This window comes from Myotis yumanensis, unplaced genomic scaffold, assembly GCF_028538775.1.
Source record: "Myotis yumanensis isolate MYYU_CA2020_CCGP unplaced genomic scaffold, mMyoYum1.0.hap1 SCAF_10, whole genome shotgun sequence".
NCBI classification, from domain to species: Eukaryota; Metazoa; Chordata; class Mammalia; order Chiroptera; family Vespertilionidae; genus Myotis; species Myotis yumanensis.
The window spans coordinates 69,728,305-69,747,528 of NW_027223761.1; the positions used below are offsets into that span (position 1 = coordinate 69,728,305).

General features: G+C 38.7%; 1 protein-coding gene across 3 annotated transcripts in view; it reads left to right on the forward strand.

The window, feature by feature from the left end:
* ARHGAP20 (Rho GTPase activating protein 20) overlaps window positions 1–19,224 on the forward strand; it is a 94,960-nt gene that overhangs the window by 66,713 nt on the left and 9,023 nt on the right. For all 3 annotated transcript variants that reach the window (XM_070425953.1, XM_070425952.1, XM_070425954.1), the window contains exons 5-11: window positions 82–123; window positions 1,020–1,104; window positions 3,908–3,985; window positions 6,552–6,618; window positions 8,820–9,008; window positions 15,471–15,649; window positions 17,460–17,621. In XM_070425953.1, coding sequence (XP_070282054.1) covers window positions 82–123; window positions 1,020–1,104; window positions 3,908–3,985; window positions 6,552–6,618; window positions 8,820–9,008; window positions 15,471–15,649; window positions 17,460–17,621 — 802 coding nt within the window. The remainder of the gene's footprint in view (window positions 1–81; window positions 124–1,019; window positions 1,105–3,907; window positions 3,986–6,551; window positions 6,619–8,819; window positions 9,009–15,470; window positions 15,650–17,459; window positions 17,622–19,224) is intronic.

Consider the following 19,224-nt stretch of genomic DNA (forward strand, 5'->3'; position numbering starts at 1 on the left):
GCTGTGGATAGTTGATTGACTTAAATATGTTAGCAGAAGTATTTTATGAGGTTTAATTTTTCTCTCCCATTTTATTTGCAGTTCCCCAGAACTGAAGGACAAATGGCTCTCTCTCCTTCAGAGGTACGTTTTTCAGTGTACATATTTTTAATCTTTAACATAGTTAAATGAGTTAAATTCATCTCTGCAAAGACCCCCAACTTTTCCCCTTTTCCCTAGTAGAAATTGTTCATTTGTCCTCAAATAAGTTGTTATTTAGACTGTGCACAAGCTACTACATACTATAAATAATGTTTTCTCATGTCATGTATTTCTTTCTAGGAAGAACATTGAGTCTGGTTACTTATTTTAGACAAAAAATTAGTAATGTTTTCCATCTCTTTTCCTGTCCCCAGCCTTACCATTTGGAGCTAACAGTTCCCTCAGAGCATGCATTAAGTTTTCATATATGGAGGGTTTTCTGCTGAGCACCTTAAAATCAATCATTATTCCTACCTTTGAGCGCACAGACTAAAATGATCAGTTTAGGTCCATCTCATATTCCTGTAGTTCTTCCCTCCATTCTTTCCTCTCTCCCTTCCCAAGCAATGGGATCACCAAGATTACCCCTCCCCTGAAGAGCTAAATGAGAAGTGAAAGGCCATTGCTTTGCTTTGGTCTAGTGAAGTATTATGCGTTTTCCAATACATAATTAAGGTGCTGGGCTTATCGAGAGAAGGTAGGGAAGCTTTGAGGATAAGACATCACCCAGAGACGCCTAAACCTGACTGTGCTTCTCAAACCTCACACTGGAAATGGATCTCCCGTTCTTTTTTGTGCCCATGCCTAATGTCCTGAGAATTTTTTCTCTTCCAACCCATAATGTAATCTGAGTTTGCTGAGTCTTTCCATCTGTCTTTTTAAAAATACCATAAAAGTATATTGAAAATATTAGCAAAATAGATTGATTTAAAAATAAGCTACTTAGCAAAAATCCATCTGACTCAGTGTTGTTTTGGGTTGTTGTTGCATTTGATTAGATACATCACTCTAGAGAAAGAGAAGGACTATCCGAAGAGCATTCCCCTCAAAATCTTCGCCAAGGACATTGGGAATTGTGCCTATGTAAGTGTTTCTAAGCCAGAAATTAAATTCCAAGTCCCTGCATAAGGCAGAACACCATGCACAAAAAAAGAGACAGGCAGGCAGACAGACAGACTGTGTGTGTGCTATGCAAGGAAGGCATTTAGAAATAGCACTGTGGCAAAACACGTTTTCCTGGGTATGTATGTGCCTTGTATACATGAAAAGTAAACCCTAGAGAAAATGAAGCAAGAGAAATTCATAGTAACGTGGGTATTTAACACTTACACTTGGAAGGAATATTGCTTGTCAGATGTCTGTCTTCCCTCTGCATTCATGTCTCTCTGGATCCTTTCAGTGGCATCTGTAGAGGCTTGTACTAAAGCCATTTCCACAGGGAGCCACTTCGTATTAGTATTAAGAAATTTTTTGCAGCTTATCATTTCTTAAGTAGAGAGTGGTTCTGGAAAGTTCTTCATTCTTTAGGTTTTTAGGGGGATTGACTTCCTCAGGTCAATAAGTGGGCGAGCTGGGAAAGGTGACATTTTTTAGGGATCAGCACATTTCTTTCACACAGTTTTTATCATATTGGTCAAATAAAAATTAAGTCTACTTAATTCTGGTTATTATGTGTAATTCGAAGACTGCAGCATAGTACAAGTGTTAAGATGTTATCAATGATGAACAAAATGGAAACTTGTGAATATTTTTATTTTTGCTATTAATTGTCATACTTCACAGCAGCTCTAGATCACACAGAATCGTTTTGTGTGTGGAAAAAAATATGTAATACAAACAGTTGTGTTTGGGCCAAAAGCAAAAGTTATGCAAATATTCTGACCTGAGTGCCAGATGTTACTGCTTGAGGGAAATACTCAGATTTTTATTTATAAAGACTACAGAGATCTCCTGTAGCAAAATAGCAAAGAATAAATAAATATATAAAACCATCACTCTTTTTCTTCTGGTTTTGATTCAGTTGTGGCAATTGGTTACATTCAGGATTTTCATGGAAAATCCCTTGAACTTTTTTTTAAACCCTTCCAGTGTATGGAAATGTGTGCTTGAGAAAGAAAGGACTGGTGGTCACTGTCATTTGGAATAGAAGACACGCAAGGTGTTTGGGTGCTGTGTCTTCATCACTAGTGCCCCCGTTAAATCCAGGATATGACACACACTCCTTTGCTGTCTGAAGTTGCTTCCCGGCAGGGGTCTCCTTTCAGGGAGCCCTGCTCCCAGAGAGAATGCCTGTATGGGAAGCATTCTATTTCCTTTGCCTTTAGTTATATAACCTGTCAATGAATTCTGCTGATATGGAAAAACATAGCCAGGTTTTCAGTTTTGTCTGTTTTATTTGTTTACTTGCCGGAGAGCACTATCTGGTGAAATTCATTTGTTTTGTCTACCAGAAAGGCATGCACAGAAAAATACGCATCCTGTAATTACTGTCTTGGACATATGTGCCTAATATTAAGAAAAATTCTCTTAGAAACCAGCCACCTTGGGAGTAATTATTAGTATTCCCGGATAGATTCCTCAATTCATGAGAGAGTTTCTTTAAATTAAATGGAGGGATTTACAAACTTTTTTTAAAAAAGACAGAAGCCTTTCATGAAATTATATCTCAAGTTAAAACCCAATATAAAACCTCTTTGCCACTCTTGGCAAAGACAAACACTGGGCTGAGTGCTCTGAGCCCTCCCTGTTAGATTCTGAAGCACATTTGCATAATCCTTGGACCTACATGGAGCACAATTTGAAATCAATAAACAAACAACCTTAAGAGGCAATTTGTCATGTCAAGGGGTTCATAGAGGAAAAAATACTATAATGGAGGGATAAGTGATGAATTTTCAATGGATTTTACTTACCTTTATTTTTATATAATTTTAGTTAGGTATCATTTTGATTCTATTCTACTTATTTGTGCCATTTAAGCCCTATCAGTGACACTGCCTTAATTCCTGATTTATCTGACCATTATAATAGTAAACATTTCTTTTTTGATAGTATTGCATTGTCTTAAACAATGTCATGGGATTCAGTTAACACTACAGCTATCTCAGAATCTTGTTACTCTTCTTGTTTGTTGCAAACTGTCTTCCTGTTTTTAAGCAGTAGTTTCTCAATTAGCTTAGCACAGAGCTATTATAGATAACCCTATTCAAGGGCAGAGTTGGTAACAGAATTAAGCTTTCTAACATTTCAGTCCTCTTTGCTAGTCTCATTGGTTTTAAGGCCTCTACAGATTGCAACAATGAAAATCTCAATAGCCACAATGCCTGACATATAGCAAGTGCTCAATAAATAGTGTTTTTTAAAAATTCTAAACTGTAAATGTCTTTAATAACCAGTTATTTTTATGATTTTACCTAAACTGACTATTTACCATGCAAATAAATAAAATCCACACTATGAAAACAGTACTCAGGAAGAAATAGAAAGTGATCCAGCTCTCTCCCTCTTTTATCACACATTGTGGAAATACAATTCTGGAGATGACACAGGGGCCCAACCTCATTGATTTCTTTTTGGTTGGGAGGATGGTCCATATACTTTCTCTAAAATACATTTACTCTGTTTCTTCCTTGCTTGCACTCTTAGATTTGTGAGCCACATATTCTTTATCTTAAGATAAATAGATGTCTTATTAAAGACGTAATATATAATGGAATGCAAGTAAGTTATAAGCAAGAGTTGTTTTCTAATTAAGTCATGTGCTTTTACTCTGTCAACGCTGGAAATCAAGATTTGCGTTGAAATAATCATTTGACAATAATTACTTGTTCACCTGTTTTTAAGTCCTTTATTTATAGCTGTATTTCTCATTTCTTTTTTTCTACAGTCTAAAACTATAACAATAACGAATTCAGACACAGCGAATGAAGTTATCAGCATGTCTCTCTCAATGCTAGGGATAACTGTAAGTCACTCTGCTGGGTAGCCTAATCAACACACTTTGAAACTTTAAGTTCATGTAAATATCATCCCTCCCATCATAAGACAGCTGATTGCTAGAGATACAAAAGTCATACTTTGTCCCCCAAAATGTAGAAAATAAGGACAGTAAAGCTTTAATATTAGCTTCATATTGGGTGCTATTCTTCTCCCATTTTAAAAACTGTGCAAACTGAAAAGCATAAGATTTTACACTAATTTTAGAGTGCTAATAAAATAATATAGATTATATTGCAATATGCTATATACAGTTGGAGAGTTTTGGGGTATAAGATTCTTAATAAGAAATTTTCAACCTCTTCCTCCTTTCCCACTTGTCACTATCTGACTCTTCTTTCCCCATATCTTCTCCTAGTTCTTTTCCCTTACCTGATAGTTATTCTTATTATCCCAAGAATCAGTGAGCCTTAGGGTGAAGAATTCTGAAGGATTTGCTATGTAGTAGGATTTTTACATAAAGAACACATAGCTAGAAACCTGCAGGTCCAGAGGATGAGATGGCTGGTACCTCTAATGAATTGGTAATTTTAAAAACAAGCTTTGAATTAGATCAGGAATTTAAAGAGCTTTAGTCTGCATGCCACATTTACCCCTCTTTTGCTTTTAGTTTCTTTCTGTTTTATTGGGCAAAGACACATTTTGAAATTTTATTAATGGTGCAGATCGGAATATTTGAAGATGAGGCAGGGGGAAAAGAACTGGAAAGTTCTCCTCATCTCCTCCCTCCTGGTATATAAACACCATTCGGTGGATACTTTTATTAAAGGGAGTGACTTAAACTAAAGGATGCGCTTGACCAACACCATTTCTTGAGTGAGGTCCTCTATGAAAACAGGGTGTTACTATGAGGTGGCATATGTCATATGGTTACTATGTGCCATAATCTTATTAATTATATTTAGATTTGCTTTTACATAATGCCATAGTAAGCCTTTAAAACCTCAGGACTACCAAAACTTAGGATAAGAAATCTGATTTCTTTTAATTAAATGTAATAATATATTGTAAATCTAATTACATTTTTTTCATTTGTACACTATACTTTGTGTTCAGCACCCCAAGTCAAGTCTCCGCCCATCACCATTTATCTCCCCTATTCCCTCCTCCACGTCCCCTCTCCCCATGAAGTTTATATGCACTGAGTGAAGAATGCACCTCTGCATTGACTTCTAAGCTTATAGAATTATGTCTTGGAAGAGAATGAATTTAAGGGGAAGGAAAGGATTAATTAAGACCTGATTCATTTTCTTATGTATGCTTTTCCTTTGGATAAAGTGATCCATCTCCTCAGACCAAAAGTGTTTCTATTTGGTATAATGATTTTCACACTTCTAAAAGATTATTACAGTGTTTCCAGACATTACCCAAAAAAGAAAGGATTTTTATTAAATTGTTCCTCCTATTCACAATAAAATTTCTTGACTAGGAAGTGAGGGAGAAAATGACAAATAGACTTGGGGAGGGGAAAGGATGTATATTCTCCATAGCCACTACCCTTGATTATAAGGTCACGGTCATAATTTTTTTCTCACCAGAAGACATATTTTTTTATTAATTTTAGAGAGAGAGAAACATCAGTCGGACCCACAACCTAAGTATGTGCCCTGACCAAGAGTCAAACCCTCAACCTTTTTTTTTTTTAACCTGCAACCTTTTGATGTACAGGATGGTGCTCCAACCAACTGAGCCATCAGGCCAGAGCAGGGCCATGATTTTTAATCAGAAGATAAAGGCAGGAATATTAGTATTGCTAATCTTTTCTGGCTTCACTTTAAACATTTTTGCTTTTTTCTTCTTCTAAAGGATACAGCACAGTTTGTATCATTTAGTGTTATTTCTTTGAAGTTGGGTTATAATTCTGCTAGTGAACAATTTCATTGTTTCCCATCACTGGGTCAGTTCTCTAGACAGAATTCTTGTCCTTTCTGTCCCTAGGGCTGAACTTGCTTGCCCAAAACAAAGCCAGTGTAGATTGTGCCAGCTACCTATCTCCTCAAAGCCTCTTGGTCAGTCTTCTGCTCAGAAGCAGCTGAGCTCCTAGTCAGCCTTTGAGAATTTTAGTTTTTCATCACGACACTACAGTGTCTGTGGCTTCCTGGATGGCAAGGTTGTTTTTTTAGGTGCATTTTGGAGATTAAGTTGAATGTTCTCTGAGACATCATAGCTGAAGCCAGGACTCTAAAGAAGACCTTAGTCTTTTAGAAAACCAGGAAGTTTCTCTTCCTTTGTGACTGCACATTCCATCGGCTGCCCATAGAGTGAGGTTCTGACTCTGTTGCAGCTCTTGGATTACGAGCCATTGCTAGGAAAAGAGGGCAGGATTCCGGAGTACTCTGTTGGGGATTGGAGAGAGGGGAGAAGGGTTGTAGGAATTAGCACTGTCTTCTTCAAAAACTATAATCACTCCCATGAATCTGAAGGTATTTATATCGTTTCCATTTTTCTGTTGCAAAACATAAAAATGCCAAAAGATGTGTCTTCATACAATCACCAGACTTAAAAGAAGTATTGTTAATTCTTTTGTTTCCAAGGGCTCTGACAGAGATTACCAGTTATGGGTCAATTCTGGCAAAGAAGAGGCACCGTATCCACTTATTGGTAAGTTCCTGTGAAGATCTAAGATAGGATTGATTGTGTTTTAATTATAATCCTAAATTTCTCAGGGATCTGGTCATATGATCTAAAATTTGAATACTGTTAAATATCATATAAAATTCATTTATTCGTTTAATAAATATCTATCAAGCGTTTTCTGCTCGACAAATAATATCTCTTCACTCAAGCAGCTAATAGTATAGTAAGGAAGAGAAGTGTAAATTGTCCTCTATTCTTTTACTTGACAGAGAGTGCTATCTTGCCAAATCTTTTTAAATTGCTTTCTACAAGAAAGCAATATGTATTGGTCTTCCTTTTCTCCTATATTTTTGTTTTTACATTTGAATCTTACATTTCCTACTCACTTTCCTACTTATGAAGTTGCCTCTGTAGAAGACCATCCAGAATCCAATCATGTCTCTTAATCTCATAGAACTTGACTAGATGACATAAAGAAAATGAGATTAACCCATTTAGATTCCAAAGAATCTTCACTGGCTTACCAGCCAGCTAATACTTACCGTTGCTATTTCTCTAACCAAATTTCTCAGCTTTTGTTTTGAGGAATTATTGGTAAATAGTTCACCTCACCTTATTTAAATCATTTAACTAAAAAATTTCTTATCAGTTAAAGTCATTCAATGTGGTTAACAAATTGAGCAATTAAAATAAGGGACAGAATATGTAACAGATCTTGAGGTTATTACAGTGATGATGATGATGATGATGAGTTCTATTAATTTTTAAATGCTTACTTTCTGCCAGACTATTTTCAGAACATCATTTGCATTATCTCATATAATCCTTTCATTTCCCTGTGAGGTAACTATTGTGTAATTCAAATGTTTCAAGTGACCTGAATAATCTCAAATCCAACTTTTCTACAAAAGTTTTAGATTATTCTCAGACTGAAAATAAAGTAATCATTTCCTGATTCTTTTTTAATGTTATCATTTTTTAAAAGTCAATGAGTAGCAATTACAAAGTTATGCTTAAAAAATCAAATAAATACTTAAAATTAGTTTTAATGAAATTAATATATTTCATTAAATATCTTGTAAATGGTAACTGTCAGGCTTAAAACAGCTTCAAGCTTTATCCCTGACTCTTATTAAAAAACCATGGAATTTAGGATGTGATTGTTATTTAATAGCAGTTCTTCATATATTTGAATGTGCCTTACAAACCTCAATTGTGGATTCAGCTCATCTGAGTTTGTTTTAATCCCTGGGGCCTGTGATATTCATGGAATATTGACATTGTATGCCTATGCCAGATAAAAAGGGAAAGGAAGTGTTCACTGAGTCACATTCAGTGATAAATCAGGAATAGGAGAACTTACTCTCTGTACTTCAAAGAGACTGAATCTACCGCACAATGGTACTTGAGGATTAAGTTGAGAAAATGCAATTACTTAGAGTACTAAAGAGCAAAAACTCATATTTCAGCCAGATGTCCAGGGTTTAGCTTTTCTAGTTTACAGGTTCTTTTTTGCATCTTGTTTCTGTTACTAATGCCCTGCAGTCTCCCTTCTGATTGTTGCCTATGACACCAAGCCCAGACAGCCGCAGAGGGAGGGAAGCATAAACCAAGCAAACCTGGGCTGATGCCCTTGAGTAACTGATTGTATAACTAATAAAAAGTAATGAAATGTCTTTTTCAGACACACATCTCGTATTGAATAATAGTAATGAGTGATGCTTGAAACGCGTAGTATTTTCTTATTATTTAAGTTCTTTTAACCACTGAAGTTTTCTTATTTGATCCTTATAATATTGTGTGGGTAAGACAAGTATATTAAGTTATGGATTTGAGGACGAGAGAGATCAAGGATTTGCTGAAGATTTACAGATATAGTTAGCATCAACGAAAAACTGGAATACCTTTAAATGTTCTTAGGTGGAAACATAGGAAGCATCGACATTGTGCAACTCACAAACCAATCTGTGCATTCCAAGAGGAATACTCTTCAAAGATTAGCTTTTTCCCCCTCTCCCCCATCCCCTTAACACTACTCTGGTAGGGCCACCTGCATTATGCAGTGGTCTCCAGCTGTAAGAGTGTGCATGGTGATCATTCAGTCAACAAAAGGACTCTTTATACCAGAAGTCCCAGGAGCAAAGTGCAGTCCGTTCCAGTATGTAGCACACGTGCTCAGAGTACCAGCCAGCATAAGGTCCACATTTAGATCTCTCTCTGTGCAGGGCATGAGTATCCCTACGGAATTAAAATGAGCCATCTTCGAGACACTGCCCTCCTGACACAGGAGTCAAAGGACTCCACCAACCCTTCCAGCCTCCAGGAGTCCTTCCTCATGGAGCAGCTGCCCCGGGAGATGCAGTGCCAGTTCACCCTGAAGCCCAGCCGCCTGGCTGCGGCCCTGCAGCTGAATGGTGAGTCGCTGCTCTTCCTTCATAGAGCCTTTTATCAGCAAAAGTTTTTATTCCTGAAAACAAAGTTTGCACAAAGGCAAAGATCCAGACTTCAGCCAGAGGAGGCATTTTTTTCATTTGAATTTGCTAAGTGTTTTGAAGACATTTAAAAAATCAGCAGTAGGTGTGACTAACTTAGAAGCAGCAGTGCAGTCTGTTCCTTCTGTCATCACTATTCTTTCCCCTTTAACCTCATGCCCACTATGGAGCCAGAGGCACCAGGCAGTGCTGCAGGTGCCTCAATGCCTCCTTTGTACTGTAGCACATTGCACTGTGTGTTCCCCTAAATAGTCTTATTATAAAAAAGGAGGATGTCCGTGATGGGGGCCAGGAGGCTCTGATGCCCTACGTGGATTTGGTACTGAGTATGCGAGACTAAGTGATTTCCACAGAAATCTCCTCTTAGTCTACTAATCTAATCTGAATTCCCTGTCACATAGCTGTCTCATACCCTCCCCATCATAAAGAATGATAGTGATGGTCAGCATAGGAGGACTGTCATTTACTCTTAACCCAAGTTTGAGCTTTAAGCCCTCCATCAATCTGAAGGTAAGATTGTATAAGAAACAGAAGAAAAAAGATACCAACAAGTGTTAATGAGATAGCAGAAAATCAATGCTGAGTTTCTGTAGCTGCCTTTCGTACTAATGGGGGGACCAATGAACAGCGGCAGCTATTTTATATGCACCTCCCCACACATGAACATCCAACTTTATCTTTTTTAACTGTTTTTATTATTGACACTATTATAGATGTCCCCCATTTTCCCCTTCCTTTACCCATCTCCATCCAGCCCCTACTCCCCATCCCTCTGGCCATCACCACACTGTTGTCTGTGTCCATGGGCTATGCATATATGTTCTTTGGCTAATCTCTTCACCTTTCATCCAGTCCTCCCACCCCCATTCCCTCTGACAGCTACCAGTCTGTTCCATGTATCATGCCTCTGGTTAATTTTATTTGTTAGTTTATTAGATTCCACACATAAGTGAGATCATATGATATTTGTCTTTCTCTCACTGGCTTATTTCACTTAGCATAAAGTCCATCCATGCTGTCTCAAAAGAGTTGCTTCTTTTTTACAGCCGCGTAGCATTCCATTGTGTAAAATGGGCCACAGCTTTTTTATCCACTCATCTACTAATGGGCACTTGGGCTGTTTCCAGATTTTAGCTATTGTAAATAACATTGCTATAAACATAGGAGTGCATATATTCTTTCTGATTGGTGTTTGGGGATTCTTAGGATATATTTCCAGAAGTGCAATCTCTGGGTCAAAAGGCTGTTCCATTTTTTTTTTTTTTTTTTTAGGAAACTCCATACTGTTTTCCACAGTGGTTGCTCTAGTCTGCATTCCCACCAAGAGTGCACAAGGGTTCCGTTTTCTCCACATCCTCACCAGCACTAGTTGTTTGTTGATTTATTGATGGTAGCAATCCTGGCAGCTGTGAAGTGACATCACATTGTAGTTTTAATTTACATCTCTCTGATAATTAGTGATGTTGAGCATTTTTCCAGCATTATCCTACTTCCAAAAGCAGATAAAGACACTACAAAGAAAGAGAATTGTAGGCCAATATCTCTGATGAACATAGATGCTAAAATCCTCAAAGAATATTAGCAAATCAGATCCAACAATATATTAAAAAGATCATACACCATGACCAAGTGGGATTTATTCCAGGAATGCAAGGCTGGACAATGTTTGCAAGTCAATAAATGTGATACATAAACAAAATGAAAGATAAAAATCACATGATTATATTAATAGATATAGAAAAAGCAATTGATAAAATTCAGCACACGTTTATGATAAAAACTCTCAGTAAAGTGGGAATAGAGGGAGCATACCTCAATGTAATAAAGGCAATATATGACAAACACAGAGCCAACCTGAGACTCAGTGGGCAAAAACTACAGGTGTTCCCCTAAGATCAGGAACAAGAGAGGGATGTCCACTTTCACCACTCTTATTCAATATAGTACTGGCAGTCCTAGCTACAGTAATCAGACAAGAAAAAGAAATAAAAGGCAATTAGAAAGAAGGAAGTAGGACTGTCATTATTCTCAGATGACATGATATTGTACATAGAAATCCCTAAAGATTCCAGCAAAAAAAAAAAAATACTAGATCTAGTAAATTAATTTGACAAAGTAGCAGAATACAAAATCAATATCCAGAAATTGATGACATTTTTATACACCAATAATGAAGTATTAGAAACTAACAAAACAATCTTATTTACTATTGCATATCAGATATTTACATTACGATTCATAACAATAGCAACATTACAGTTATGAAGTAGCAACAAAAATAATTTTATGGTTGGGTCACATGAGGAACTGTATTTAAAGGGCCAGAAGGTTGAGAACCATTGTCCTAGGGCGAGAGAAACAAAGGAAAAAATAAACAAATGGAACTACATCAAACTAAAAAGCTTCTGCACAGCAAAAGAAAAAAAAATCAACAAAATGAAAAGGGAACCCAGTGTATGGGAGAACATATTTGCCAATGATACAGGTGATGAGGGGTTGATTTCCAAAATATATGAAGAACATATACAGCTCAACAAAAGGAAGACACTCCATTTAAAACAGGGCAAAGGACCTGAATAGACACTTTTCCAGAGAGAACATACAGATGGCCAGTAGACACATGAAAAAATGTTCAACATCACTGCCCAACTTTTTATTGAATTTATCAGGCATCTTGCCAGTATCAGCTATAAAAACTTACTTTAAATTTGAAGCATTCATCTGCTCTCCCATGATGGTAAATTGAGTTCTGAAATTTAAGGTTTTTTTACTCACATCTGTGGGCCATTTTGAAGGGATGTACTTTTCCATCCACTAAAATGTGAGCTCCATGAAGGGAGAGCTTTTGGTCTGCTTTGTTCACCGCTGTGTTTCCAGCACCTGGAATAGTGCCTGACATATGTAAATAAGAACTAAAATATTTTTGAATGAATGAATTTATTAATAAGTCTATTGTTACTGATTAAAGATACAGAGGGAACATTGCCTTTATAACTAAGCTGAGGAGAATAATATTTTACTCTTATACCTTTATATCCATGTTTTGCAAACTATTTCTCTGGGTCTCTTGTCAATTTTATTTTAATTAAGTTGACCTATAAGCAGGGTCAAGAATCCTAAAAGCCACAACTAGAAGAAAGATTTAACTTTGTATCACCATTTCTGAGGTAGGCTTTCTCTAGTTAGCTTAAGGGAAATATCTCATTTATCCAAAATAACCGTAGGTGAGCATAGTTATCCCCAATCTGGGACTCATAGCAGGGCTTAGTCCAGTATATAGAACAGAGAAGTTATACAGAAGATTGAGTGGCTTGGTCACACCTATTATGGGAAAACTTTAGTGAAGCTGAACTCTGGGGTTGAAGTGGCATCATCGGGGAGTGGTCTGACGTAGCTCCTGAGGTCTAGGCTGAACTGGACTCCCAGTCCTGCACCCACTGCAGGCTCACCTGCCACATGTGCTTCAGATCCAGGACTAATGGACCTGAATTTCTATGGTAGATGGTAAAATATAGAATGCAGCATTTTTCTTCTACCTGTTTGCTGTATGATTCTAGTATTCTCCCATATGTATTTCATACTCTGAAAGGGGGAAAAGGGGGACATTTTTAATTTGGAGAGTTACTTGGCTAGAATAGAATTTCTAATTGAGGTTTTGTTGTTGTGATCATTGTTCTATAAGCACAAATTTTTAAGAATTGTAATGTTTAGTATTCAGTTCCCTAACTTAAGCATGAAGAAACACTAGCTGAAGCTTTCCACGATTGTTTAGGAAAGTTAGACTTACGTGAAGTTAGTTTTCTCTACATTCACATCACCTTTATATTTTTAATAACAATAGCATGATTTTCATCGGCCTTTGACATTTAGAAAGTAAGAGCTATGTGTTAAAAGCTCCTCAAGAAAGTCAATTCTAATGAAATTTGTTTCCTCTCCACCTCAGAGGGAACATGACCTCTAAACTTTGAATGTTGTACAGAACAAAAGGCATAGCTGCAGCTGAAACTATTTTTAATACAGCACAAGACCCAATCTCTACTTTATCCTCTGTCTGCACTCATAGGATAGCTGGGTGTATAACTTTATGATTTAAAGTTATATTAGTCACTTTTCCTAAGAAGTGTGTAAAAGCTAAAAATCAAATAAACCTGATACTTTAGAAATAATAAAACCAGGTTAAATGTGAGGAAACTACACTGAGTACAGCTACTCAACACATTGAGGTATGCTCCCTCTATTCCCACTTTACTGAGAGTTTTTATCATAAATGTGTGCTGAATTTTATCAATTGCTTTTTCTATATCTATTAATATAATCATGTGATTTTTATCTTTCATTTTGTTTATGTATCACATTTATTGACTTGCACATACATATTAAACAAACATTTGCACAAATTGAAATTGCTGGGAAAATTGGAACCCCCTCCTGGATTTAAGCATGGGTTTCGTTTCCTTGTCTATTTTCTCACGATGGGACAGGTTGGGAATGTCAAGGCAGGAAGAAAGCACTCTGGTTAAGCGGAGCCAAATGGAGAGTGGATGTGGGGAAAAGTCCTCTGTAGGGAGGAGATTGGTGTCTTAGCAGCTTTAATCAAGATCACCGTGACTCATGCCCAGGTTCTTTTCATGCATTATCCTGCTTAAGCCTCTCAATAAGCCTGTGAGAGGCGGAGGGCGGGGGCGGGCTAGAAGAGGTCAGTGGGGGAAGGGGGAAGACATATGTGATACTTTTAACAATAAATATTTTAAAAAGAGAGAGAGAGGTTAAGTAACTTTCCCCCAGGTTAGTGTCAGAGCCCGGAGTCTAACTGGGCTCCTAACTCTAGAACCAAAGGCCTTTACACCTGGGTGTGTGCGCATTGGTGACGCGAGTACCTGAGGAAGCCAAGGTGGGTGGTGGTCTGGAGCCTATTCAGTAAAATGTCACTTTTTGGGTTATCCTCCCACAACTTGCCTGTGTTTAGTATTTGCTTTAAATTTGGTCATTCTGCCGAAATAAAACATTGCGTGACACTGCTGATCCTCTCCTCCCTGAAAAGCTCATCTCCTCCAGCACTCCATTGTCTGGGAAGGTTGAGTAGTTAACATCAGCTCCGGTAGTGCGGTTGGCTGTCAGGGTCATGCAGCCGGGGCTCAGTGACTAATTGCCTTGCTCTCTCACTGGAGGAGATGGAGTCAGACCTGTGTGGGTGCCACTGAGGACTACGGCTCCTCAAATCTCAGTTCAGTCAGCCCTAACTACAAGCTGTTTGGCAAGTGCCCCACACCTGGGTGCTTCGGGTCTGCAGAGATTTGGGCAGGATTTATACACAGCATTTGAGGCTCCACTATTTAGTTTTCTCCTAGGACTTACAGCCTCTGTGGAAACCTCCCCTCTCTTCTCTAGTTCTCCAAGGCAGTGGGAGTGCAGGTTTCTCTCCACATTTCGGTCACCCACCACCCTGGGGCCTGTCTTCAGGCCAAAAGCTATAAGAATAGAAAACTTACCCAGTACCATGCCATTCCCTTCCTCCAAAGTGTCAACTTTTATCTCAAGTATTTCCCTTCTTTTGGTCCCTCTCTAGTGCCTCAGGTAGGTTTTTTAAAATCTTGTCCAGAGTTTATAATTGGTATTGTGTGTAGATGTTGAGGCTATAGGACAGGAGATAGTGGCAGAAAGGTCTGAAAGGATCCTTAAAGAACTGTCCTTGTAGCTATCAAATCCTGTGCACATCCATTAATTCTCCTTCTTCTCCTCCTTTCTGTCTCACTATTTAATTGTGGTCTAATTTAATATCTTCAACTTTTTTGTGTGCCTAGTCTCATCTTTATATGTTAGTATGAAACATATATACTTTTTGCTTTAAGCCAGTGATGGCGAACCTATGACATGCGTGCCAGAGGTGACACGCGAACCCATTTTTTTGGTTGATTTTTCTTTGCTAAATGGCATTTAAATATATAAAATAAATATCAAAAATATAAGTCTTTGTTTTACTATGTTTGCAAATATCAAAAAATTTATATATGTGACACGGCACCAGAGTTAAGTTAGGGTTTTTCAAACTGCTGACACGCCGAACTCAAAAGGTTCGCCATCACTGCTTTAAGCTGTTACAGTACAATAAGGGACCCTTTCTTTCACCTTTGAGAATTCAGTGCCAAAACTCATGTAAACAAACCAGTGATGCTCCAAAAAGGAGTAGTATGATAACCCAAACATTTGATTCTTAATTTATAAAATATTATAGTGAAATTTCATAGATTAAATTAATAGTAATAAAGGATACCTATAAGCAGTTTTTCTCTTTGAGTCATAGTAATGAATATAACATAAAAATAGAAACTGTAGAAATAAGGTAAAGTGAGTTAAACTGGTTTTTCTACCTCACTTCTTCCTTAGATTCGGGTCAGAAGACATTTAAAAGGAGAAGATCTATCATCAATTGGGCCTTTTGGCGGGGTTCTGGCACTCACCTGGATAACTTGCCCATGTCCCCAACCTCTCCTATGACAGGACAGCTCTTTGGAGTGTCTCTGACAAATATCTGTGAGAATGACAATCTGCCCAAACCTATCTTGGTAAGTCTCACTCTGGCCTGGAACACCAATGGGAAGGGAGGTTTGGGGAAGGAGAGAGCTCTGAGAGGCAAATCTATACCGAAATGAAAATATAGATACCCATGGCTTTGGCTGAGAATATTTATTATTATTACTTCAAAGAATAAAAATCTGATTAAGCTATTAACAGAATCATAAGTTAGACATAATAGAAAGAGATCATCTAATCTACTTGTCTTAGAAAAGAGCCACATAAACTGCTCAGGTAGATTAGAATTTGCTTGGTAGAGAATTTGCATTATCCCTCACATTTCTCTCACTTCCTTTCTTGAATTCTGTATTGTTCTGAAAATCTCCTTTAATCCCTTTATCAGTAGAGACTACTCAATCATATGCTTTTTAAAAATCTTACATGTGTTTTATTTGTATTTCAAGTATTTATGTATAAAAATACATCCTCTGGCATTTAGTTATCTTTCACCTGATTAGAGTGGATCAGGTGAAAACTATTGCATTTGTCTTATCTCCAAATGACCATTGTTAAGCAACATTTATTGAGTATCCAGTGTCCTCTAAATACTCTACTAGATGTATGCATTTTATAGTATACTAGTGGCCTGGTGCACGAAATTCGTGCACGGAGGGGTATCCCTCAGCCCAGCCTGCACCCTCTCCAATCTGGGACCCCCTGTGGGCTCGGGCCTAAGCCAGCAGTCAGACATCCCTCTCGCAATCTGGGACTGCTGGCTCCTAACCGCTCACCTGCCTGCCTGCCTGATCACCCCTAACCACTCTGCTGCCGGCCTGATCAACCACACTTGCCCACCCCTGCCAGACTGATTGTCCCCAACTGTCCCCCCCTGCCGACCTGATCACCCCCAACAGAGCCCCCGCTGCCTGCTCCCCCGTAACTGCCCCCAATTGTCCTCCCCCGCCAGCCTGCTTGCCCCCAAATGCCCTCCCCTGCCAGCCAGATTGCCCCTAACCGCCTCTGCCTCAGCCCCGCCACCATGACTTTGTCTGGAAGTTCGTCCGGAAGGTCTCCTGGAAGGTCTCCTGGTCTAATTAGCATATTACCCTTTTATTAGTATGGATTGCGCATCTGTAAGTACCAGACACTAGCCTCACTACTCTATCAATTCCCCCTGCACAACAGAATTTGGGGGTAGTCATCATCATCATCCCTACCTTACAAATTTATTTTAAAGCCTCAACTTTATCCTAGATCACACAATAAATATGTGCTATAATTAGGTTTCAAATCCCATGGGTTGCTTGTCTCCAACACCCATTCTTTTCCTGCCCTGAAGGCAGAGGACATACAACTTGAAAGAAACCAAAATGAAATATGGCCAGAATGGACTGGGATGGAGAAAGCCTCCTGGGGGGGAAAAGAAGGAAGTAAATACAGGAAGTAGAATGAAGTATGGAGATGCATTAAAAGAAAGACAAGCAAGTGGAGAATGAGTTTGACAATAATATTTCCATATTTGGGGAAAAGAGTTTGTATTGGAGAGTAATGGGGAGAGAGTAGTGAGATAGAGGAGACCAGGTGACAGAGACCTTGAAGCAAAGAAATCTGAGTTTAAAGTAGCCGTTGGTTCATTGAAACAAGACAGTCTCCTTAAAGCAAGTGTTTGAGGTAAAATGGTCTTTAGATGTTGAATAAATAGAACAACAGAGATTTAGAGATACCAAAAAATAAGTTGACTAATTCCTCTAGCAGTCCATTCAGCCAGATCCCCAGAGCCGTCCCCGTCCACCCTCGCCTCTGGCAGAGAGAGGTCGCTGGTATGTGTAAAGTGCCTTTTTCCCCTTTGCTTCCCCATAGGATATTCTTTTTTTCCTTAATCAAAATGGACCCCTCACAAAAGGCATCTTCAGACAGTCCGCCAATGTGAAATTGTGCAAAGAGCTGAAGGAGAAGCTGGACGCGGGAGGAGACGTGCCCCTGGACTGTGAATCCATTTTCGTGATAGCGTCTGTTCTGAAGGTAGGCGTTCTCCCTCCCTCCATCACCCCACGGTACACCTCTGGAGAAACAACTGGTTGCTTTCATTTTGACGTCATTCCCATCTGCAAAGAACCATAATAGATTAGAACCTAAAAAGTGTTAAAAAAAAAAAAAAAAAACCTCACAAAAGTCAAGATTGTCCTTTAGAAGCCACGGCCCATGAATGGCATGGCATGACATGTCGGACGTACTTTTTAAGTTTTTCTATCCCACGCCACTCTTCTCACCATGACTTCTGCTACTCTGTGCAAAAAATTATGTAAATTAAGTTAAATTTAAAATAATCAAAGCACATAGAGCACATTTACCAAAACAAACATCCTAGCTATGATGACTTCCTCACTATCTCACTACCTTCCTAAAAAATGCAATTCTCTCAAAAATATACTTTATTAAACTATGAAAAAGAAGCTTACTATCCCAAACAAGCATCTGCCTAACAACTGAAACAAACATTGCTCTCTGAGGCCCCTGAAACTTCCACTCATTGATGCAGTCATGGAGCCTTCCTTGTCCCTAATGCCTTTTAAAGGGACAGTGGGGAAGGAGTGGCTCCGGACTCGGCCTCCTTTTATAAAAACCTTTCCTGACATTTTTACGGTTCTCACCCGCACCCCATGGTTACTTAAGTCACGTCCACACTTGGCCTAGAGCACTTCTAAAATGTTTTCCTCCCACATTCTTGAAAATACCTCACATTTTTAGAAAATGTAGAGTCAAAAACAGCTTTTAGCAGAGCTTTTGACCTTAGGGGTAGCTTCTGCAGACGTGCCTCAGGCTTCAGTCTCCCAGCTGGGTGGGAAGCACCAGGCCAGGGCAGAGACAAGGCCCGGCCACATTCCAGGGCAGGAGCATGAAAACCAAGTTAAGGAAAACATGGTGAAGAAGACTCTCGCACACCCTACTCCTACCCTGTGGGGTGGGGAACTGCTTAACAGAATCCTACTTCCTGACTTAATGCACCGTCAGATGATTCTTGGTAAATGGGCCATGTCTGCTCTTAACCCTGCTGCAGGCTGTGCAGTAAAGAACACTCAGAAGAATTGAGGAGCTGGAGCCAGGCTCATCCAATCTGTATTGCACAGGGTGCAATTACTATGATTACGCTTCAGCCCTGGAATACAATAAAGATATGCATGGTGTGCGCAGCCAGATATATGTCAGGGAGATATATACTAGTATACACACACAATTACTTTTTCTTTTTTACTCATCTAATTGGGCTTTCTCCCATCTCTTAATTTAAGAAGCTAAAGCCTTTGTTTTAGGACATTTTCCCTACCATGCTACTCTTCACAGCACACACTTCTTAAGATTTTGTGCTAAATTATTGAGGCTATTACAAAAGTAGAGTCCTAGAAGAGTTCGACTACATTCCAGATTGGAGAAGTATTACTTGTACAAAAATAAGCAAAGGACGCCGAAACCGGTTTGGCTCAGTGGATAGAGCGTCGGCCTGCGGACTGGAGGGTCCCAGGTTCGATTCTGGTCAAGGGCATGTACCTGGGTTGTGGGCACATCCCCAGTGGGAGATGTGCAGGAGGCAGCTGATCGATGTTTCTCTCTCATCGATGTTTCTAAC